Below are 25,959 nucleotides of genomic sequence, written 5' to 3'. Positions count from 1 at the left end.
CTCAAAAATAACACACACTTCATTTTTGCTTTTACAGGTTTGTATTTTAAAATTCATTCAAAAAAGGATCAATTATTCATCATCTACATATTGGTAACTTAATTAATCAATTGCTAAAAGGTTTGTTTCTTTGTATATATTATATAGGGATTTGATATGATTTTTTTTTTTTAATATTTGGGGTTTTTTTTTAACTTTTGTATATATATAAAAGCTATGGGCTTTTAATTTTTTTTTTAGATGATGTATTTTAATACAAAGAAAGTTGAGGGTTTAAGTGGAAGCCAAAGAGAGAAACATTTCAGTGGTTTGTTGTTGTTGTGGTTGTTCACTTGAAACACCAAGTTATGAAGTAGATTGCAACAATTATTACTTATATAGTTTGAACCTATACTTCTTATAAATGATAAAGTTGATTTTTCGAGTTCATAGGTAACAATCTTCTCATTGTTTTTAAGACATGGAGAAATAGAGGGATTCACAGCTTGAAGATGATGATGATGATGATGATGATGATGATGATGAAGATGATGAAAAGGTATATGATTTTTTTTTTTTATTGTTAGCTTTTGATATATTTTTATAGATTTTAAAAAGCTACATGATGTAAAAAAAGTCAAGCATATGGCCAAAAATTTCAAATTTGTATATGAATGTCAAGTGTTTGATGAAATGCTTCAATGAATATTTGGATAAAATACTTCAATGAATATTTGACTTTTAAGAATCATGACTTTGAAACTTTTGTAATAAAAGCTATACTAGATTAGGTCTTGGATCGAGCACTATCATCAACATGTCTAATAGTTGTGTCTTTTGTATAACAGAGTTAATTCATGTCTTTGATATCTTCCTTCCGCTATTGCTTGATGACTCGAATGCTAATGATCCGATGAATGATGATGATGCATCAGATATTCGACAACAAATTATATCTATGAATCAAAAGGCTCTGGAAGAATCTGAGAAGAAGGAGGGTGATGCAGAACAACTCCAAAGACTAGACAAGGCAAATGTCAAATTATTTCCCAATTTATATCATTATATAACAATCTTGACTTGATTGACTTCTGTTATTGCAGCCTGAAGATAGTGGTGGTGGTCTTGGTGGAAAATCATCAGAGGTATGAAAAGGTATAACATTTGATTTGGAATCCTTTTAAGTTCAAATCCAAACCTCACACACTTTTCAACCGTTAAGCCACTATAAATATACATCAACATAAAGAAGAAGCACATATCCACAGGTACAAATTCGTTTTTTTCGGGGTAATAGGCTAGGGAGTCTTTTTTACTGTTTTTTTTTTACTAAATGAGATTAGCTTTTAATATCATTTGTGAATATTATAGGTGTTGAAATTGTGGTTAGTTCATATGAGGCAGTTGTTGGTGTTATAAAGCACTATGCTGATGAAAATCGCCGTCAAGGAATCATTCCATGAAATGATCCTCACATACACTTTGCTATGGAGTTCATGGGCACCGAGACAATTGACAACTTTTTCAGTGGTCAAGCAGCTGCATTAGCAGGTGGGACAACCGTGCATATTGATTTTCTTATTCCCGTAGAAGGCAGCTTATCTAGAGGTGATATGAAGAATTTGTAGAGAGAGAGAGAGAAGAGATTTGTTTAATTTTCTGTATATCCATTATATTGATAATATTGGTTTATATATACAACGACACTAATAACTGTCCTCAACGGTTAGTTGTTACAAACTTTCAAAGTTGACATAAACGCCCCCTCGACTTATTCTTTGTACATATCGACCCCCTAACTTGGAATTACAACATTAAAACTAATATTAAAACTAATATTTTGTAACAAATGCTCCCCCTTAAGAATTTTTGCCCTCGAAAATTGAAATGAGGAAACCTAAGCTTGAGATCATCTAGATACTCCCATGAAGCATCTTCCAGATTAAGACCATTCCAATGAACCGGCACCTGCATTGCAGCTTTGGAGCCCCTCTTAACCAACCTTTTGTCAATCACTGATCTAGGCTGCAATGTGAACCTTGGCCCTTGTGGTTATGTAGCAGTGTGAACAGGCGACCCATGAGCTTTTTTAAGTAAGGAAACATGAAATGTGTGATGAATTTGTGAATTGTCAGGCAAATCAAGCTTGTATGCAACTGCACCAACCCTTTGAATTACCAAATATGGCCCAAAATACTTGGCAGATAATTTTCAATTATGGTGAACCTTCAGAGATTGTTGAGAAAATGGATGTAACTTCACATATACCCAATCACCTGGAGCAAATTCCCTATCACTCCTATGCAAATCTGCAGTCTGTTTCATCCTATTTCTTACAATTGCCATATGTTGTTTCAATCTTTGAAGCATACCTTCTCTCTGCCTATGCAATTCCTCAACTGCAGATATAGCAGTGTCACCAGGAATAAATGATATATGAATAGCTGGCTTAACTCCAAACAAAGCCTCAAAAGGAGACATCTTAATAGCAGAATGCCAGGAAGTATTGTACCACCATTGAGCCAGTGGTAACCATTTTACCCAATCTGTAGGAGAGTCAATACACATAGCCCTCAAATAAGCTTCCAAACACCTGTTTAAAACTTCTGTCTGACCATCTGATTGTGGGTGATAAGCAGATGACATAGCCAGCTGAATTCCTTGCAATCTCATGAATTCTTTCCAAAAATTACTGACAAATATGGGATCTCTATCTGACACAATGGTGTTTTGAAAATATTTTTAAAATATTATCCAAAAATACCTTGGCACCTGTAGTAGCAGAAAATGGGTGAAAAAGAAGGATAAAATGGCCAAATTTGGTCAATCTATCTACCACAACCAAGATAGTATCCTTCCCTTGAACTTTAGGTAAGCCAGAAACAAAATCCATGGATATATCAGTGAAAACAGATTGTGGAATTGTTAGTGGTTGTAGTAGGCCTGGATAAGGAACTAATTCATATTTGCTCTTTGACAAACCCCACATTCTTTCACATAAGTCTTAACATCTTTTGCACACCTCTTCCAGAAAAACAAATCAGAAATCCTCTTCAAAGTAGGCACAATCCCTGAATGACCACCCACTGCTGAATCATGAAGTAAAGAAATAATATCTTTCCTTAATTCTTGAATTTTTCCCACCACAATTTTTCCTTTCCTTCTCAAAATCTGTCCATCCCATGACCTATTTGGAACATTGCTACCAGTTTGCAAAATTTCCAAAACCTTCTTAATTTCACTATCCTGCATCCATGAATCTTTAATCCTATCTAATAACATAGGATCCAAAGAACTAACCCCCATTTGTAACAAGGATAAACCATGTATTCTGGATAACCCATCAGCTAAAATATTATCTACCCCCTTCTTGTACACTATCTCAAAGTCATATCTCATCAATTGAGATAACCATTTTTGTTGCAGTGGAGTCACAATGGTTTGTTCAGTTAGATATTTCAGGCTATGATGATCAGTTTGGATAATAAAATGATTACTAACCAAATAGTGATGCCATTGCTTGACTGCCAAAATTATTGCCAAAAGCTCCTTTTTATATACAGACCATGCCAATTGTCTATTGGACAAAGCTTTACTAATGAAGGCAATAGGATGCTTATCTTGCATCAAAACTGCTCCCAAACCTTTTCCAGATGCATCAGTTTCAATAATAAAGGATTTTGAAAAAACTGGTAGGCTTAACACAGGGGGTTTACTCAAAGCCAATTTAAGTTGGATAAATGTTACTTCAGCTTCAGTATACCAACCAAAATTATTTTTCTTAAGCAATTCAGTCAATGGCTTGGCAATAATCCCAAAATTTTTGATAAATTTTCTATAATACCCTGCCAATCCTAAAAACCCTCTTAACTGCTTCACATTCAAAGGTACTGGCCACTCCATTATTGCTTTAATCTTGTTGGGATCAGTAGCTACCCCTTCCTTATCAATTACATGACCCAAGTACTCTACCTTTTCTCCTGCAAAAGCACACTTAGTCTTTTTGGCTTTTAATTCATTCTCCCTCATTATTGATAAGACCAACTCCAAATCCTTCATATGCTGAGACCAACCTTGATTGTACACCAAGATGTCATCAAAGAATACCAGTGTGCATTTCCTCAATAATGGTCTAAAAACCTCATTCATCAAAGATTGAAAGGTTGCTGGTGCATTTGTCAAGCCAATGGAAGCACCCGGAACTCAAAATGGCCTGCATGAGTCTTAAATGCAGTCTTATAGATATCTGCTTCATTCATCCTAATTTGATGATACCCTCATCTTAAATCCAAATTAGAAAAAATAGAAGCACCCTGCAACTCATCCAAGAGCTCTTCAATCAAGGGTATGGGATATACATCTTTAATTGTAGCTGCATTTAAGCTTCTGTAATCAATGCACATCCTCCATGTGCCATCCTTTTTCTTCACTAACACTACTGGGGCAGCAAATGGGCTATTATTGGTACCATCAAGCTCTGTGAAAGCCAGTAATTCTGCTTGAACCACCCCATTATGACTTCAAATATTATTCATCTTCTCCATAGAACATAAACTGACTCCTTGTTTGCCCACTCCTTTTAGCTCAAATTGCTTGCCTTCCAGACTAAATTTCATTGTCAAGTTCTTAAAATTCCAAACTATATCATTCAAGGTGGCTAACCATTGTACTCCCAAGACAATATCATAATTGCTTAGCTCTAATAATAACATATACGCAGAAAACCACTCTCCCTGCATCATCCATTCAAATGTTTCGCACATATCCACAGTGGTCATGTCATTTCCATTGGCCACAGACACCTTAACATGTGGAATTTGGAGCAGAGTACACTTCATTTTCTCTGAAAGGGCTCTACTCATAAAACTGTGTGTACTGCCACTATCCACTAGAATATGCAAATTCCTAGTACCTACGGTTCCCACTACTTGCATTGTGGAGTAGGAAGGAATTCCTAGAATTGCATTCAATGAAATGTGAGGTTATCATCACAGCTTTTTCAGGATTTCTCACAACAATATCTCTACATTCCACCACTTCTTGCACCTGATTAACCTCCTCTTCTACACCTTCCTCAACTTGTATCAAAAAGAATTGTTTCTTCCCCTTACAGACCTTAATGTGACCAGGTACAAACTTCTCATTGCAATAGAAGCATTCTCCCTTGGATCTCTTTTCCTCTAAATGTTTATTAGTTATTTTTGCAGGCACTATGGCATTTGAAGGTACTGAACTCACAGGTGTAGCCAATATTGGTGGTTTTGAAGCATTACTTAACTGAGGCATATTCCTGATTCCCCATCCTTTATAACCATAACTACTACTACCAGTGGAAGCTTTGCCTAAGGATTTATTGCTTTCATTCTGCATTTTTGCTAAAATATAGATATCTCTAAGTGTTTTTGGCTTAAACATTCTAAGAGGACATTTAATTTCAGGTTTCAGGCCTTCAATAAAGCAGCTAATAATGTGATCTTCAGGAAGACTAACCTTGGTGAGTAGTGTATCAAATTCATCACAATAAACCTCCAAATCCCCAGTCTGAGTGAGAGCCTTCAAGGAAGCCATAGGATCCTCCATTTATGTGGTTGAAAATCTGGCAGTAATAGCTTTAGCATAATCTGTCCACAAAATAGCTTCCATAGTCTTGCCAATTGTTCTCATGTAACCTAAGTGCCATGAAAGTGCTCTGTTGTCCATATGCACTGCTGCATACCTCACCTTACTAGTTTCCAGAGTTTCATCAATGGTGAAAAAATGATCACACTTATAAAGCCACGAATCCACCTCATCACCATTAAATCGCGGAAATTCAAGTCGAGTTAACTTGTTAGCACTATAACGTTCACCATCACCACGCGCCGTCGTCAATTGTCGTTGATTTTTTAAAATTTCAACCTCCTTTGTCAATTCCTCAATTGTAGCTCGCATCGTTAGTGAAGAATTGATCTGAGTAGCTAAATCCTTTTGAGTTTGATCGAATTCCTTCTTCAAACGTTCGTAATCCTGATTGCGAGTGTCTGGCGCCATTGATTTTGATGAGAAGAAGAGAATTCAATGATTCGCCAGAAACCTAACCGGAATTATGATCGGAGATGAAATTCGGTGGTGGTTATCGGAAGCGCTCCACTTCAGAGTGTCTCTGATACCAAATGAAATGAAGAATTTGTAGAGAGAGAGAAAAGAGATTTGTTTAATTTTCTGTATATCCATTATATTGATAATATTGGTTTATATATACAACGACACTAATAACCGTCCTCAACGGTTAGTTGTTACAGACTTTCAAAGTTGACATAAACGCCCCCTCGACTTATTCGTTGTACATATTGACCCTCTAACTTGGAATTACAACATTAAAACTAATATTAAAACTAATATTTTGTAACAAGAGGTTACGAAGCCTATGCTGAAAAAGCAAAGCTGGCTTGCATGGATTACAACTTTCACATGGTGATCACAAAATGGGATGATACTGTTTCCAAGGAGATGAAAATTATGGTTAAGGAAAAAGGTTTGGATTTTTCAGTCATGAAGATTGAAAACGTTTTTTCGTTCTTAAAATGACTAAAGTAGTTGTTCCTGTCCTAAACTACAGGTATTAACTCTTTTAAGTTTTTGATGGCTTATAAGGGTTCTCTTATGATCAGTGATGAGCTTTTGTTGGGGGGTCTTAGAAAATGCAAGTCTCTTGGTGTATTGGCAATGGTTCATGCCGAAAATGATTGAACTTGGTATAACTGGACCAGAAGGACATGCTTATCAAGGCCTCCTGTGGTAAGTGATTGAGCTTGGTATAACAGTCATGAATTTGTACATTAAACGGATTCTTAGACTAAAGATGGTAACATGGGTGGGTTGGATACGGGCTTGGTCATAAAAAGTCTCTTTTTAGTACATAATTGTTATTTCTTATAATTATCTTGCGTAATTAACTGTTATATATATTTAATCTTATTGCTAGGCTATAAAAATAGACATTAATCCGCCTGCGGAAGCAAATTACTTGGCAGGTTAGGTTGAATATGTTGAAACAACTTAAATTATCTTTAAATGGGTTAGATAAGTTTGCGTCTGCGTGAAACACCCTGATCATATTTTCCGAAATGGGTCAAACCGTGTTGATGAAATATTTCGGCATTAAACTAACCCTCTAAATAAAATTATGTAAGACGTGTCACCTCTAAAGATACCTGATACTATATGTTTACACTAGAGTTAGATAAATGGGGGTTGGGTTGGGTTGGGTAAGAGGTTAAAAACTGGTTTGGGTCAACAGGGATTAGGTACCCTGATGCAATATGAATTACACATGATTAAGCTATAAATATTTGGTTTTGTCACATGATTAGGACGCTGATGCTATTATAACACATTATTGAGCTATAAAGATTTAGTTTTGAGCTTTTTCACCTTTGATCTTCTGGCCTATACTCACCTCGATAAGTCAAATGTATATATAACACGCCCGTGTCGGGACACGGGTTTTAAAGCTATATGTAAATTAACAAATTTTTTAGGGAAATCATCACAAAGGTTGCAGGCAGGTATATGCAACAATGTGGCGGAGGCAAGCATCTGTACATGGCAACAAAATGGTCTCAAAGGCTTCTTCCGTGAGACCGGTGCTACTCTTTTTCGGGAGGTCCCATTCTATGTTGCAGCCATGGGACTTTATAGAGAGTCAAAAAAGGTTGTTTTGGTTTAAAATTAAGACTGTCATTATATAAATTAGGTTTTATATATTTTTGTGTTAGGAGTTTGAGATCCGGAAGGTTTTAAGCTGCATGGTTTTCAGGATATACTTTGGGAAATAATTTGATTCATATACAGGATTAGTTATATGCTGCATGGTCTATACGGGTGTTTAGATACATGGTGGTTTATAGAGGTAGCAAGAATAATTTGGTATTCTATTTTGGGTTATTTGACCCACTTAACCTTTTTTTTTATAACCAAAATAGGAAATATGTAAGTTGGAAGTGATTAATTTGTTATTTAAAAGTAATCTGCAGATTTTTGGTGTGTTTTTAAGTGATAAAGCTTATGGAAATGTATCGAGTCATTAAAGTTGCAAATACGGGTTGGCGGGCAACTTGGGTAAAAAAGTAGAAATGGCCAGCACTTGCTAAGGACTATATCTTATATTATTGTCTTTGTATATGTAGGTGAAAGCCATTGAATTTGCAGTTGTGATGGGGCTTTAATTGCCAGGTGAATGATGTGTTGACTGAGACTTCAACTGGTGGGTGAACTGGTGGATGAACTGGAGTCATGACTGGTCAATTGGACAATAATAACAGGTATAAAAATAGCACAAGACTTCATTCACTGGATTGTAACTGGAGTCGTGACTGGTCATATTTACTGGCCGTAGCTTGGAATTGATGTTATGAACCTGTTAGTGTAGATGTTATGAACCTCCCTAAAGATGAAGTTTTAAATCTCTCCCATCATGTATCTTAATCTTTAAAACATGTTTCTGATTTGCAGTTTCTTCAAGTGTAGCTGGTACCAAGCCTGAATAAAAGTCCACAAGGTGCTGTTAAGAGTTTTGAACCAGAAACTGTAAGAAGGTGCAAGGCCATGCTTCATAAGGTAGTTTTTTTCTGTAGAAATTTCTATTCAATTATAGCAACATTAAATAAAACGTTGATTAATCTGGTTAAAGGTTGTTTGAGCGTCCCTGGGTTTCTCATGATACTCCACACGGTACTTTAAATATGTCTCAAATTAGAGGTAAACTACTTTGGATACAATTTAAAGTGCTATAAATTAACCCACTAACATTTTAGATCGAGATTGTTTGAGCTACCAACACTTTTATAACTCGTCTCATTTGGGGCAGATTCTTAGGTTAGCATCATTTGTGACATTTCATAATATATACAATCTGTCATTGAGGTTCTTCAGTTGTTTCGACTATTTAATTCTAGATCTAGGGCCATGTTCTCTTAAGATTACTTATTTTGCACATAAAGATTTGAGTGTCAAGTTCCAGAGCCGTTGTAGCAGGTAGCTTCTTTGTTGTTGATTGTGGATACCCGAAATGAGGATGTCATCAGGTAAAGTTCCATCATTTCCATTATCAACTAATAAAAATATCATGTGTGATGTTGTTAGCGTGTAATAAAGGTTCCGAATGATTATTATTGTATTGCCACCATTATAATAAATATTTTAGTAAACAAATCTTTTACTCAGAGATGATGAAGAATACCTTGTGTGAACACAAAAAAGGAGAATATATAACTTGTCATATATGGGTCATTAGTTTGTAGTCAAAGAAGTCGAATTTGACAAGATAAGTGATGAATCAAGGCACCGGAAGATCATTGCACGTAGGTGTCCCTGCAATTATTTATTGTTAGCATTGGATCACTTGATCTTTACATACTAAACCGGATATATTTTGTAGGAAATGACTCATTTTCAAGGTTCTTGAATTTTGATTTTCAGGGGGCACCAACTACACGTTATGTGGCACTGCACCCACAAGTGAACGGGGTCAGTGGCGAGTATTTAAAGCCGAGTTCTGTTGCTAAATATTCGGAATTGTCATAAGGAAACTGTGAAGTGGTAGATAATTTAAAAGCTACACGAGAGCATAGATGGTTTGCAAATATGTTTCTGATGAAATTTGAAAAAAAGTTGACATTGTTTTGTTAAGGATACTTATCGTTGATCACTTTGTAATATAAAGTAGGCATGAGTATGTATTTAAAACAAAGTGAAACATATTTGATAGCAATGAAATGGTACTATCTGATGGGGAATACACACATGCTGATTCAACCCTGTGCCCAAATGAGAAGCAAAAAATCTGGGATCCTGACTTGTATCTTTTACGAACAAATCCAGATATTTTCCAAGGAAATCCACATAATAGCATGCATCCATAAAATGAAATCTAAAGTATGTTGCATAGAAAGTACGAGTCTCCCTTTTTTAACCATTTATAATATGGTTTATTAACTAATAACGGATTTGGAATTTTTGGGGTTATTTGTTCTTACATTTAGTTAACTAATAACAAACTAAATATAAACCATTTTATTTAAACTTACCCGCGTTTTTCACGGGTTAAAAATCTATATAGTTGTATTGATGATGGATATACATTTTTTACCTTATTTACTAATTATGTTATTAGTATGTCTTAATACTTGTTTTTTATCTAATATATTAACTTCTAAACTAATTATTTTATTCTCTGAAATATTATTTGGTATCAATTTACTAAAATCGATTTTTAAAAACTTATCCGTGTTTTTCGCAGGATAAAAATCTATTCGGTTTCTATAAGAGGTCTCAATTTTAGATTCTTTTTAGTAGTGACACTCTCATGGTCTCATCCTCCATTCATGGCTATCTTCACTCACGAATCTTCCTTTACTCCAAGCTTTTCATTACTATTCACGAAGCGCGTAACCCGACCAGGAAGAAAAGTGTAACCCGACCACCCACTATTAGCGGCGACGTCGCCGCAAATAGTGGGCCCCAGAGTCACATGCGCCTGTAACGTTTGACCGTATCACGTGGTGGTGGTCCCCACTATTAGCGGCGACGTCGCCGCTAATAGTGGGTCCCCCACTGGCAGATTTTCGATATAAACAATGCAATCCATTCGTTCCTCTTCTCCGGAATACTTCTCCTCCTCCTCCATTCTTTCTGCAGGAAAATCCTTTTTACTCCATTCTTATAACTCACAAATCCGGTCATCTATCCCCTCATCATCGTTATCAACATTCCTTTTTACACTATCTACCTTTTCCGGCTTCCCGGAGTCCATTTTCAGGCGTAGTTTTAGCGGCGACATTTTTCCGGCGATAATTTATTCCGGCCTACCAGTTTTGTGGGGAACGTATTTTCCACCACTGACGTACGGGAAAACAGTTTTTATAGTTTTCGGCGACTATTATTTTTCCGGCCAGCCAGACAGTGCGTTTTTTGCTATACATATTTTTCCGGTAAACTATTTTTCAGACGAGGTAACACTCATTTACCTTTTAAATACTTGTTTTTATTTTAATATATAATAATGTTATCAAATATTTATTTCTTATAGAAATTATTAGTTATAGAATTGTTATATATTTTTGTTAGAAAATATATGTTGAAAAAAAAAGTTAGAAAAAATATGGGTTAGAAAATACGTGTTAGAAAATATTAGTTATATAAATGTTATAGTTTAATGTTATATAAAATATATGTTAGGAACAAGTGTTAGTAAATATATGTTAGAAAGTATTAGTTATAGAAATGTTATAGTTTTATAGTTAGGAAAGATTACTTATGTTATTATAGTTAGGAATGATATGATTTTTAGAAATTTATTAATTTTTAGGAAAACATTTGTAGTTATAATTATTGTTTATTATAGTTCAAAGTATGATTCTTAGTTAGAAAAACACTTTTTAGTATGATTGTAATTGTTAATATAGTTGTTATTAGGTTAGTATTAATGTTATAAACGAATGTTTGAAAAATAGTTGCAAAAAAGTGGTCATTTTAGGTATAATAATTTTGGAAAACAATTTTGTGTCGAAAATATGTTAATTTAGGTTACACCTTTTTTATGACTTTTATGATTGTTTATGTTATTTTATAAATTGAGACGGCTGATGTAGGTTAAAATGACTGCACTTCACGGCGGAGATGGTGGCAACGACCCTCCAAACTGGGGGTGGAATCCCGAATGGGGTTGTAGGCGTACGGGTGGTAAGTATATATTAATGTACGTTGCATATAAATATATGGTACATATGTATATATATATTTGTTAATTTATTTTGTTTTGCAGGTATTAGCACAAGGAGAGCTGCTGCTGCTAACAACGATCTGGAGCGCGAGTTTCAGAATTCGGGACGCCGAATTTCGCTTATGTTAAATAACGATCTCAGTAGGTGGCAGGCAATCGGGGACCACGCCAAGTGGTACAAGAGCTATTTGGGGACCTATGTCGCTACCGTCCCACATAATTACGAGTCGTGGGATCAGGTGCCCCAGCCCATCAAGGATGGACTTACTGACTGGCTTATGGTATAAAACTAATTTTTTTTACTTTTTAAATACTTTATTTTAAAAAAATGGTAGATGCTAACTTTTACTTGGTACTATTGCAGAGACGGTTCTACTTAGAACCATATCTAGGTCACCCAGAAAATCACCCGTTACGCGAGGCCGTGACCAGGATGATACGTCAGGATGCCCTGAAGATCTACAGGGATAAAAAAGCAAAATTCAAGAAGACTTGGTTCACTAACAGGGGTGGGTCCCAAAGGCTGGCAGAACTGGAGGGTCAACCTCCGTATGGGATGCCTCCACAGGCGTGGAGTTATCTACTGGGTTACTGGACCAGCGAGCCCCGGATGATTGCTGCCCAAAGAAACACGACAAACAGGCAGCAACAAAATAATTTTGTCAGTACTCACGGTCGGCAGTCATACGCTCAGCGTGAATGGCGTTACGCTGTAAGTTATACGTAATTATTTATACCCACGTATGTAAACATATATCTATACAGAGATAGACATACAAATATATAACTTTGATTAATGTATATACAGGAAGATAATGACGGGCGACGTGAGGACCCGCCCGAGTTTTATTTGTGGGCCCACACAAGACGAGATGGGATGGTGCAGGACGCGGTTATGCCCATTTATGTAAGATCTTGCACAAATCCGGGAAAAAGATATTTTTTTGGTATATTTATATTAAGTATAACTAATTTTTAGTTATTATTAACTTAATTTTTATGTGCTACAGGAGCAGCTTCTTGATACCCACCAAAGACTTTCCCAAGTGCCCAATACCCCGCCTACGCAGACATATGTGGACGCTTTAGGGACACGATCGAGACATACTCGTATGGTTGGGCATGTGGTTAGGGGAACACGTGGACTGAATGTCCCCCTCCCAGAGGATATAGAGCAACCCTTCCCAGCCCAGCAGTCACCGTCCTATAACGTCAATGATATGTTCGCCCAGGGTAGCACTTGGACCCAGTCATCATTCAAAGACGGACCTAGCACGTCATCATCCCATGCTGGGCCTAGCACGTCACGGGCCCCCACACAGCGGTTGGGTAGTGATAGTGATAGTGATGATGAAAGTGATTAGTTTTCCCTTTTTTTTATTGTTTGTATTCATCGTTTAACGGAAGTGTAATTTCCTTTTGTAATCTTGATTTGCGTGAAATTTTCATTTGTATTTTTTTCTGTTTTTATACATTTGTTGATAAAAAAATAATTGCTATCAAATTTAGAAAAGTATTATAAAATCAATGTATGTACAACAGAAAAGTATGAGAAAAGTATGAGCAATTAGTAGATTTAAAACATTTAACGAATTTAATCATTTATTACAATACAATAGGAGGGCCTCGTGGTACTATTGAAACAAGTGTTAATCTTATTGAAACTAATGTTCATCTTACTGAAACAAATACAAAAAACCATTCCCGATACGTAAAAACCAGCTTGCAGACTAACGTGACCGACCACGTGGCAGTGCCACGTCATCACCATTTGCGGCGACGTCGCCGCTATTGATTTTATAAAATACAAATCTACCCTTCTAAATAAAAGTTCTCATAGTTCTTGACAAATATATGGTTCTCATTTTATCTTTTTACTATATATATATTGTTGGTAGAACTAAGAGAAAAAAAATAAGTTCACCTTTTAATCTTAGTCATTGAAATACATTGATAAATTAATCTTAGCCATTGAAATAACGACATGTTTAAAATTTTGAATTATATTATTTTAACATCAAACATTTAGCCATTTAATTCGGAAAACATTCTCAACTCGAATTAGCGGGTTGAAATACTCAACTTGAACCCGAGTATATATGAAAATCAATTTGGAAATCTCAAACAAACCGTCCAATCTGTCAAACTGAACCAAACCACAAACCCCCAAAAAATCGGGTGGGTGGGTTGATTTCAAGTCACACAGGTTGGTGGGTTGATGATCTGAGATTATATGGGTTGGCGGGTTGATTTCAAATCAAATAAGTTGTAAGATGTCAGATCAAGTGAGTTGGTGGGTCGACCTAATAAAAAATATTATAAAATTTTTAATAATTTTTGGATGACATGTTGACCTTTTAACTTAAAAAGTCAACCTGACCCAAACCCAAAAAAATCAAGTAGGCGGGTTACCGGGTCGAGAATTCACAGTCTTAGCCCAGTTTTCCGAGTTGGTTTCAAGTCAAATTTCGAGTAAGGTCGAGTATATACAATCTTAATATATAATAACCCGACTCTATATATATTATATCGAAAATTATACAAGTTAAATTTTAACCCGACTCTATATATGTTAACATTATGCTTGATTTTCATAATAAATTTTAACTTTTAAGTAAAAGACTTTTTGTTTACTTATAACCCGTTCACCGACCAGGTATTGATCTATATCACTTTTGTAGACAGGTAACTTTATATTGCATTGTAATTTCCTAAAACAATGACAAAAAAAGTAGTTAAAAATTTTTTATATATAAATTGATAACTTTTAAGTATGAGCTTAATGTAAACATTATATTATTGAAAGGATGTAGTAGTTGACAGATAAAGTCCAACTCCCAAGATACCATCTAACATATCAATAATATCAACTCACCCTTAAACTCCATATTGACCATCTCTACACCTAGCTGTCGAGCTAGTTTTGACTCCTTCTAATAAGCTCTTAGGCAAGCTAAGCTCCTTAATCATAACACTCGAGCTAGTTTTGACTCCTTCTAATAAGCTCTTAGGCAAGCTAAGCTCCTTAATCATAACACTCAAGCTGGTAAACTTAAAAAGTCATCTTTGAAGGCTAGATAGCGGAATGACATTGGGTAACACAGCATGACATTGGATAACATTGGATAACGACGTCGTTGACTGTTATCATTACGTCACCAGGGTGTCACGTTGACGTTGACTGTTATCGTGACGTCACCAGGGTATTAGCGGCGACGTCGCCGCTAATACCCTGGTGACGTCACGATACAGTCAACGGTCAACGTGACGTCGTTATCCAATGTCGGTGTTGTATCCAATAAGTATTAGGACTAATATTCCAATACGTAAGGATTTATAATAAAAAAGACTTTATTCACCTCTTAATGGAGCTTGAAAGGTTTCAAATTTTCAATATGCGGATGATTTTTTTTTTAATGAAGTTTTGAAAGATTTCAATATTTAAGTATGAATTTTGGTTATGTAAGTATGAATTGTGGTTATGGAAGATAAGAATGGAGTGTTAGAGATAAATACTATGTTGTATATCTTATAATATTTAAAAATATAAAGTGTCATAAATTTTGTAAAAAACTGATTTGAGGTTTATGTATGTTGGACTCTATGATGCAGTACGTAATTTAACTTGCTTAATTTTTTTTATTTATCAATAATCTTTTTCGAACGTCTTTTAATAATTTGATGATGTTTTAATTTTACACTATAAAAGTCGGCCACTCGCTTTTCCTGAACAACCAAAAATATGGAGAATTCAATCACAACCACAACAGGAGGAAATCAAACACAGATTTCCGTTTCTCCATTAAACACACCAATACATATGTATTAGTAAATTCATCCATTTCTGTTTTATTTGCCCACATTTCCATTTTCTTTTTCCACCTTCTTTCTAAATATAATTAACGTTTGTTTCTTTTTGAAGGTTTGTACCTTACTTTGGTGGTCAAAACCTGCCTGAATCCACTACGATTCGCATATATGAGATTTCAAGGTTCAATTCTGGTGGGACTACTGTTGCTACCTTTCCCATCCGTGAATATGAAGAACACCACCCCACTTCAGAGTATGTTCAATTACTTTGTTTGAGCCAACTTTCTATACATATATATTTATATATATTATACGTATATATTGTTTAATTAAATAGTGTAGTGTACTAGTGTACTGTACATATCCCCTGTTTTATTCTGAAATTTAATTATTATAAGTGTAAAGTAGTATTTGAATGAGCTTATCCAGTAATATGTTGTTGAAAGAATACATTTCATACAATCAGAAAGTTATTATTATTAAATTGATGATAGAAAGAAATAAGAGTTTGTAAGCTTTGATTTAATGGAGGGAACTCGGGTTTGGTTCTGTCTTTGCGGGAAGATGTTGCAGTTAAGTTGTTTCATATGATCTCTTCACAAAGTTGGCCCTTTTACTATATATGTTTTGTCGATTCCGTTCCTTTTATTTTATTTTCTAACTAGACGTTGGAAAGTTATTTTTTCCCAATTATTATTTTTCTTTTTCTTTATGTTCATGATTTATTATCCCTTTTATCAATAATACTGGAGTATATAAAAATTAGACTTCACGTTAAAAAGTTAAAGTTTTGCAAAATAGTCAATATACCCCTCTCACCTATTTATATTATTTATCCTTTAACTCTTTAAATAATATGCACTATTGGCCCCTTTTATTTCAATTACTAATCTTACTTGTCATTCCCACTCCGTCGCATTAACTCCGTCGCATTAACACCATCCCCTGCAAAAATCTGAAATTCATATATGAGTGTGTACTAGTATTTTGATGAGTTTTTCTGGTAATATTAAGTTGAAAGAACACAATTTACATTAAAGTCATGATTTTTTTTGAACAATTATAGATTTAAAGTCATGATAGAGGCTGTGATTTAATGGAGGGAATTCATGTTCGGTTGTCTCTTTGCGGGAAGATTGTTTCATATGACTTCTTCACAAAGTTGGCCCTTGAATTACATATGTTTTGTCAATTCCGTCCCTTTGACTAGCGGCCTAATATATGATTTATATAAAAACCGTTTAAGCAAAGTTCGTGTATCGGAACTCCAATTCTCCAAACTAACTAATCAATTTTCTATATATAATTGATGATCGTAACTTACATGATTTAAAAGTGAAATGGGTCAGTTGCCTTTGAGTTTTTCTTTTTGGTTCGAATCCATGAAACCATTTTTCTTTTTCAATTTATTCTCCATATATAACAAATTTTTGTTTAGCAGTCTTACTTTCTAAATTTTTATTTTGTATTGTTATTCCATTTTATATTTTGTTATAGGTACAGTCGTACCGCTGTAGGGATGGCAACGGGGCGAGTATTGTCGGATATCATGATCCCCATCCCCATCCCTGGTTTCCACTTGTAATCTCCATTCCCGTCCCCATCCCTGTCGGGGATATAAATTACATCCTCATACCCGTCCCCGTCGGATATCGGGTATACCCATTTTGTGTAAACATAAATTTATTGTAGCATAATATAAGTAGTAGAACATGTAGTTCGACATTTTTTTATATATATAAATTAATATCTATGTTAACTAAATGATAAATAAAATTTAACACATAAAAAATATTAAATAAAAACTCTAAACCTAATATAATCCTAGAAAAACTTAAATTAATTCTAATAAATATATATAGTAATTTCGGGGTCGGGTATGGGGATCGGGGATTTACGGTTTTCCATCCCCATCCCCATCCCCATCCCCATCGGGAATTAGAATTATATCCCCATCCCCGTCTCCATCCTCGGTCAAGTCGGGGATTTCCCGATCAAATCGGGTTCAGGTATCAGATTCCTCATCGGATAAACATGTGAAGGTACCGGTTATGTTCCAAACATATATATCATATCATTGTTAATCGTCTTTATGTGATACGTCATTTATTATTTCTACATAATATTATTGCATTTTCTGACTTACCGAGCACGTCTATATATCATTTTTATCAGAATGAATTTGAAGCCAGGTGAATTGATTTTGCAAGATTATATAATTGTTCACGCCGTGTGATTTTTGGTTAGGAGGTTCGATGGAGCGTGGGGATATTATTATAGTAATTGAGAAAAATTTCGATATCAAATTTATATGTTATAGCATAGAATAAACATAAAATTCTCAGGGTAAAACCCAACATTTCTGGTTTACTTTTAAATAGCGAGACTTGAGTGAAATGTCTAACCCAAATTCTTTCTCCTCATATTATCTATTGATTTTCACGTTTGTCAATAATGAGGTATGAAACGACAAACGTACGTAGATTCGAAACCCAACTTGATGTTGGGGGATTTAGTGAGCTATAATTTTAATGTTCTTTTTAAAAAAAATAGAAAGCCTTTGAATATGATGTTTTAGGAAATTAAATATATCATTATTCTTAAATAGTTCAATTTGTTTTTGTGCTTTTCTTAATAAAGGTTTGAATCTTCAAACGACCAAGATGATCAACGTGTGATGGCAACATTAAGCATTGAACTCTTAAACCAAGGTGGAACGATTGGAGTTTCCAACGAAGAAATTGATAATCTAACACGTACAGAGTAAGTACTTTTACTAGCTACATGTTTATTGTGTTTTCTTTATTCTTATTAGTGTTGATAAATTTCTATAAAATGCTATGAGAATTTACCTAATTTTCAAACACAAAAATTTGATACAAATTGTTATTAATCTACAAAGCACTAACCATCTACAAATCCTAGGCCGATGTTTTTTAAGTGACCCAAGTTCTATCTTGTTTGCAAACATGATTGTGAAATATTTAAAAATTTAAATATGTGTGAGGTATTGGGTAAAAACATCTAACTAGAACATATTTTATGTGGCCTGTACATTTTGATACCAATGTGGTACGGAGATTTAAAGGTTTCCTCCGATTTAATTTTTTTAAGTATTTTAAAGTGTTAAATTATAGATATCAGTTTTTTTCTAATTAAAATAAACTTTCTCATCTATGGATTCTTTAGGTTTTGGTAGCAGTTTTGGGTTATGTTCAAAAATACGGAGTAATATTAGAAGACAAAGAAACTAGTAAAATGAAGTGATCGAAAATCAAACATTCCATAGAGTAATGAACATACTCTATATATGTTATTATTCTATAAAAATTATACTCCTATATTTTTTTTATTGGTGCATATTGAGAGTTACATAAAATTTGGTTACAAATTAAATATGTGCATTGTATTGATGTTGATAATCCTGGATTATAAATTAGTATTTGCAGTTATGAAATTTATTAGTGAAAATAGAATAATGAATAAACGTATTGTTTTGCTGAGACAACAACTTATTAATACGGAGTAACTCAAGAATTTCTGCTTAGAGCACCCCCAATATACTCTGTATTGCTCTGTATTCGACTGTATTGAGGTGCGTATTGGGTTGCTCCATGGTGGCTAATACGGAGGTCGGAGCTTATTTTGTTTTTTTTTTAATTTTATTTTCTAAAATATGTATATATATATGTGTGTGTGTGTGTGTGTATCTCCAGCTGGCTGGCTTTTTTTTCCGATCTGTAATTTTGTGTGTGTGTGTGTTTGTGAAGAAGATTATGACACTTTTGTCATCTAGTATACATAAATTTTCAAATTTTACCCCATAGTTTCATATATTGTTATTGTTTTCATAAATAAGAAATTTCCTATATTTATCATTGTTTTATTATTTGTATTTATTTTATAAAATATATTTGTGATTTTATTTAATTAAAAGTGTGAAAATAAATTTGTTGAAGTGTATTAGAATGTATTTGATGTATTGGGTATTGGGTGTAAATTGAGAGAAATGTATTGGAAAGAGGTTTTTTCTAATGTGACAATGATGTGGCAGTGTATTGGAATGTATTGGGGATACCTATTGGAGGTGCTCTTAAAATGCTTAAAACGTATAACTAACTCTTCAGATAGGGGTTGTTGCTCTTCCTTGTTCTTTAATTTCTATATACACTAATTTATTTATTTTAATAATAATAAAAAATAATAAAAACTGAGAAAGACATTTTTCTTATGACTCATCCTAAGACATTTTTACTCTTTTATTTAACAAATATTGTTGTCTACTAACTTACGTCGTGCATCACTCCCTCCTATCTCTTGTAACATAACAATTATGTGTTTTGTATGCTCATAGTGAACATGAGTCTTAGAGATGTGTAGGGCACACTGGTTATTATAGTGAAAATTGAAAAGTAATAAGCTTTAAATTGGTGACATTTTACTCTTCCAATAATCGAACCAGTCATGTACATAAAGGCCGAAAACTTTGTTTAAAGTTTTTTGTACAAGGCGAAATACCAAACACTTTCAAAATGAAACAAACGAATCCCTAATAATAAAACAAACTGAATAGAAATTTGCTGAATACAAAGTATGTGGTAATGGAGTAAGTACCAAATACTTCTGTGAGAAACATACTAAAACTGAGGAGATCTGTTGATGAAAATGAGATCATGAGAATTATGTGAGAAACATACTAATGGGCTTACTAATGAAAATTTTGGTGATTAAGATCTGGTGATTGGTGATGCTTAAGTGTGGAAGAAGAAGGAGAAGAAGATAAAATGATGAATGTGTCCCTAACTTAACAGACCAAATAGACGGTGACTGGTGGTGGAGTAAAAACTGAAAAAATTGACTCACTTTAGTGTTAAAAGTTTAATTTTTTCACTTAAAGGTAATAACTGCAAATCAAGTCAACTTGAGCGACAAAAAATGTAATTTACTCTTTATTTTCTTAACATGTGAAATTTTTTTCCTTACCTTTAAAAAAATTTATATCTTCTTTCCTAGACCAACAATCTTTATGGAATTTCTTTCGGAACACAAAATTTTATCAATGCGAACTTACACGAGGCTTTTAATGATGGAGTGTTAGTATTTTATGTGTTATAAATACTATATAAATAATTAATATTTCATAAGTGTGCGCCTTGCTTACGAAAAGCTGGTCGCACTTCGGAAATAGGATGTGATATTCGTGCCACTCTTTTTCATACATCTATCACAATGTACAACTTATATCTCAACTACTATATAAAAATTTTTCTCTCTTGTATTCATTAAGTTAAACATCTCCACTTAAAATACATATAATAACCTTAATGAAATAATTTACAATAAAGATTCATACTCATTATATAACTACAATATCCTTTTTGCATTAATTATTTTTACGCCACCACCGTCAAACCACTACCACTACCAACCACCGCCGCTATCACCACCTCTGCCGCATTATACGATTAATATGCTAGTAATAGACTGTATAGATATTTCAAAAACGATGATACAAATATCAAAAACGATGATCCATAATTAGTCTCGTAGAGCCGTAGAGGAGGGGGATGATGAACTTAGTCAACTCAAATCCCAATGCCACTAATTTTTATAACGAACCAAGCCTTAAGTACAAAAAAAAGTAAGTAACTGCTCAGTGTCGTCTTCTGCGGGTTTTGAGCCCCAATACCTTGACGGTGTATGGGGGAGGTTAAGATGTAGGCATACCTTACCTCTACCTAAGTAGAGAGGCTGCTTCCAGTTTCTACCTAAATGGTAGAATAGGCCCTCCAACCTTTGCATGGGATGAAGATCGAACCTATAACCTCTGTCTCGAGAAGCAAGGGTGTTTACCACTGATCTGCTTTTAAAACCAAGCCTTAAGTACAAAATGATTAAATGAACCCAGCACATCTAGAAAAAACAATTGCTGAAGAAAAGAAATTTCAGTAATTAATTTATAAAAAAACGTGATCTATTATTGTATTAGCTTTTGCCTTTTGGTGAAAGTTTTCAACACACAACATGAACAACAGCAACGACTATCCGATTATTCTACATTGATCTTGAATTCAAATCTCCAATTTTACGAATGCTATAATGGTAAACTTTTATTTATGATTTATTCCAAATCCCTAATTTTACTTAATGATAGGTCATAATTTTATGAATCTTTATGAATGTCTTAATTTTGTAAATATTTTATGATTCAATTCTTGTTGGAAAGTTCCTAGTTTTTATATATTTTTAAAGTTGTTTTTGTAAGCCATTTTATAACTTTATTAGTTATATTTGTGATATTAAAGGACATGAAGAAATACTTATAAAGACAGTTTTGCGAAATCGAATTGGTGATATGTTCTTTTACTCATGTTTAATTTGTGCGGTCAAAAAATTAGAAGCACTTGCTAGTGTCACGAATGAAAAATTATCAAACACTTTCTAAATATGGGTCCTCACATAGGGCAATTGTAATTTGTAATTTGGTTCTCTTAGTTTAATGAAACTTACTTTTGTTAGTAGTTTTATGTTGATTTTAAGTTATGTTTAGCCTGTTTTATGCAGATTTTGGGCTGTTTTTTGTGGTGTTTGTATGCTGATTCTATGAAGTAATTACTCTTGTTTTACTGCAGTTTTTACTGCTAATTTGCTACAGTTTCACTATCGAGTGCTGCTTTGCTGTTGTTTTACAGCTGATTTTAGTGCTGTTTGTAAGCTAATTTTAGGTGGGTTAACTAGTTTGATGTTACCATAAGGCTATTCGATTCTTTTTAAGGAATTTTTCTTTTGCTCCCACTATCTTAATTTCCTGGATTTTGCCCCACTTTATATATGGACCCTGTTGATTTTGTGCGCCTATCGCTTTTTAAAACCAAGAGACCCACTGCCGGAGCATGTCCAATACCTTTTTCTTTTTATTTTAAAGAGCAACCTTTTTGTTGAGATGTTGGTTGTTGATTTATTATTGTATCCTCTGTTTTTAGAATTTGAGCAGTAAATGCTTTAACAATGTCTAGTGGCTTGGTTAAAAATGTCTAGTGTCTTGAGCGGAATTTGAACTCACAACCTTTTTTATTGAAGGTCTTCATCCAATACAGTCACCGAAGTTCCTTTGGTTCAGTTTTCTTATATTCGATAATCATTTTCTATAGGAATGTGTTGCCGGACATTGAAACTCAGAATGAATCCACAGCAACAAGCATGGTGAATCCTGGGGATGATTCAAGTAATCATCCCCTTATAGCTACTCAGATTGCAAAACCTCCACACACTGCATTGTAAGCTCTTTATCCCCTGTTTTTGTCTTACATATTTCCTTTTGAAGATGTTGATTATGGCTACGACACTTATTTTCTATGAACGTTTTAGTGTGTCGATATTTCTGTATCTTCATCTTATAAAGCTTTCTTTATGAACTTATAGCGACTTACGAAGTCTTTTCATCTAACTTTTAATGCAATTTAATAAAGAAAAGCAAAGAACATGTGTCTGTGTTTTAAGCATATTCCCAAGATCCCCTGTTTTTGTAGTACTTGCTTTGAGTATGATATTCTTTAAATTTGTGATTTTAGTAACATATCAACATGGAAATTAGTCCATGTCTAAACAATGTAGGTTTTAACCTATAAAATAACTTGCCACCCAACATGGCACTTTTTTGGCAGCAATAAATTTGAAAAAAATGCGATGCATTCTGACTTTCATTTTGAAACTGAGTTTTATCCTAATCGGAGTAACCGCTATCATATCTTTCAGTTGCGATTCACTCGGGTAACTTATTCTCTTAAATTTCTATTAAACTTTCTTTTATGTATTATTTCAGTACGCACATAGTTCACCCTTATGTTTGTAGCCAAGTTAACAAGTTTTTAAACATACTATTTTTTAATCGGTTAGAAAATACTTGTTTGTTCTTATCATATTCATAGTTTACATATACTTCGGATTATCAACCTTGACCCTTGTCTGTGATGTTGTTAAATGTTGATAGTCTGCTTCTTTGTATTGACAATAAAGGTTTGGGATTAGTATGTGTGATTGTAACTAATTATGGACAAATGTCTATAGTGTAAAAAACTAAAGTTGTGTTCATTGCTTGTAATGAACTTTCAAATCTTGTGCATTGTCCAACCAATCAAAACCTTACAAGTGGCAACTTATATGGTTGACACATATACCTGAATACATACAATGCACAAGCTTCGAAAAATCATTACATACAATGAACACAACTTTAGTTTTTTCACACTATATACATTCCTTCATAGTTAGTTACATTCACATATACGTAAATCTGATATCGATGAGGTTTTTAGTTTAAATTTAGTTGTGAATCTATCATACGTGGAATTGTATGTGACAAATTGTCAATAGTCTTCTAAAGTAACAATGTCATTATGATATTCTAATGCTTCGATATCTTACGAGGACTTCTGGAGAAATACATGATATTTATTGTTCAGCTTAGTACTAAATAAATTCTTGGCTACGCTACTATGTTACCCTTAGTTCTAGTTAAAATGGTTGTGCTAGTAAAAACCGATTTGCTTCCTTCTTAAAACTTAAAAGACCAGTTTGTTAAAATGTACTATTTTTCTATCTAGGAGATTTCATGCTAATATGTTGTTCTCTTGCTTACATCAACATATTAACTTTGTCAATATATATACCCATCTTTAAGGGTTTTTTTTTTTTTTTTTTTCTCTATAGAAAGAGAATGGGATATCCTGATTTTAATGGTAAAACTGTGGTGAAATTTAGGGATTGAGATCAATGAATATGATTTCATATTTGAACTTTTTCGTATTTGTTTTCCTTTTGATCGGTCAAAATGAAATACTCGTATTTTTAACTTGGATTGGATATGAGGAATCCTTAATCACACAGTCCAGATTGCATTATTCATTGTTAGCGTATAGAATATCTTTGTACTTATGGTAGCACTACTCCTTTTTGTTTAATGTATAATACTTTAATAGAATCTCATATATATTATCCATCTTTCGTTTATTTTTTTGCTGTAACTCTAAACGTCTTTGTTTCGGTCCCTCTAGCATCTTGATAGAGGCTCATTTTAATAATATATCTTCTTGCTGATCCATCTTTGCTTTTTTGTCTTTATGCAGGTTACATGATTACTCGAATCCTAAAATTGGTACATATTTTGTTGGAGTGTATCCAACAATTACAACACTCTTATCATTCAAGTTCATAGCTCAAAAGTATTCTCCTTTTGACACTCACATTCCCTTTATGATCATCTCCATTGTAGCTTATCTCATGGCTATTCTGGACTTAGCGATTTTGTTTTGCCTATACGATACTTTAAAAAGACCATCTAATCAACACTTTTCCCGTGGACATTATAAAATCCTAACTTATGCTTATTATATCTTGTGGATTCTTGCAATGGTGTTGGTTGTGCCAACATTATTCACTCCTCAACCAAAGGAAGATCCATGATATTGGTGTGTAGGGGGCATAGGGAAAAAGGTTATAAGAAGAGCCAGATGCATAATATGATGATTATCATAGAATGCACCAGCTTTTTCATGTTTTATAGCAATAGCTCATGTATAAGGAAATGACAATTTATTCATTCGCATGTATGTTGTAAGCTAAGTCCACAGTGACATGGTATTGATGTGGAAACTACACTATAGACTTATCTATTGGTTGGGAGATTGTGTAACAGGTTTATAAAACTATATAGTTCATTTCATCATTTGAATAAACTTGGTTTCTAATTAAGGATTATTAAAAATATCTAGAGATCGCAAGTTTGAATCTTAAGAACAAAGTCTATGGACTTTTGTGGTCACGTAGCCAGGTTCACCCAGTGACTTCTTGCTACCCACAAAGCAGATGATCTCGAATTAGTCTCTTAACGCAGGTCAGATGTCTTAACATAAATAAACTATATATATATAAGGATTAATTGGTAGTGGGACGCAATTATAGACTTTTTAAGGTCGATAGGAGTGTTTGGTCGGGTGATCACAGCCACCCTTGTTTTAGGAACATGAAAAGTCAAAGAACCAGATGAGCGTTGACCCGTCACTCTACTTGAGTCACAACAAAGAACTGAATTACTACATTGTGATTCCACATGATCCGATAAACTTTTCATAGATTATTCAAGAAACAAAGTATGGTGTCTACTGTCTACCTTCAATATCTACCTCTAAAGAACCACGCCCATTTAGAAACAGACTAATCCAATTCAATCGACCGACAATGAGAAGCACTTGCAATCACAAAATCAACTTCAATAACTTTACCAAACAAGTACTTAATCTGTGACTCGGATTGTTCAATTTACATGTGAACAACTCCAAAATGGCTTGCTCCTAGCTCTTTCTGCAATTGAAAGGTTGACTTCCATGTCATTCAAGTCCACTGCCTCTTCG

General features: G+C 34.0%; 1 protein-coding gene and 2 long non-coding RNA genes across 3 annotated transcripts; all 3 read left to right on the top strand.

The window, feature by feature from the left end:
* The first annotated feature begins 10,900 nt into the window (after positions 1–10,900).
* LOC122594858 lies at positions 10,901–11,793 on the top strand. The gene is made up of 3 exons (XR_006323126.1): positions 10,901–10,970; positions 11,610–11,700; positions 11,783–11,793. It is a non-coding gene; the product is annotated as an uncharacterized LOC122594858 (long non-coding RNA).
* Positions 11,794–12,616: 823 nt separating this feature from the next.
* Positions 12,617–13,201, top strand: LOC122598301. The gene is made up of 2 exons (XM_043770892.1): positions 12,617–12,647; positions 12,751–13,201. Exons 1-2 carry the CDS (start codon positions 12,618–12,620, stop codon positions 13,102–13,104), a joined length of 384 nt encoding a protein of 127 aa, XP_043626827.1. The 5' UTR covers position 12,617; the 3' UTR covers positions 13,105–13,201.
* An 8,267-nt stretch (positions 13,202–21,468) lies between these two features.
* Positions 21,469–25,300, top strand: LOC122598083. The gene is made up of 3 exons (XR_006323531.1): positions 21,469–21,652; positions 22,702–22,827; positions 24,676–25,300. It is a non-coding gene; the product is annotated as an uncharacterized LOC122598083 (long non-coding RNA).
* The last annotated feature ends 659 nt before the right edge of the window (positions 25,301–25,959 follow it).

The sequence above is a fragment of the Erigeron canadensis genome, chromosome 4 (assembly GCF_010389155.1).
Source record: "Erigeron canadensis isolate Cc75 chromosome 4, C_canadensis_v1, whole genome shotgun sequence".
Classification (NCBI taxonomy): Eukaryota; Viridiplantae; Streptophyta; class Magnoliopsida; order Asterales; family Asteraceae; genus Erigeron; species Erigeron canadensis.
Note: the sequence above shows the minus strand (reverse complement) of the source record. Positions and strands in the feature narration are given on the sequence as shown.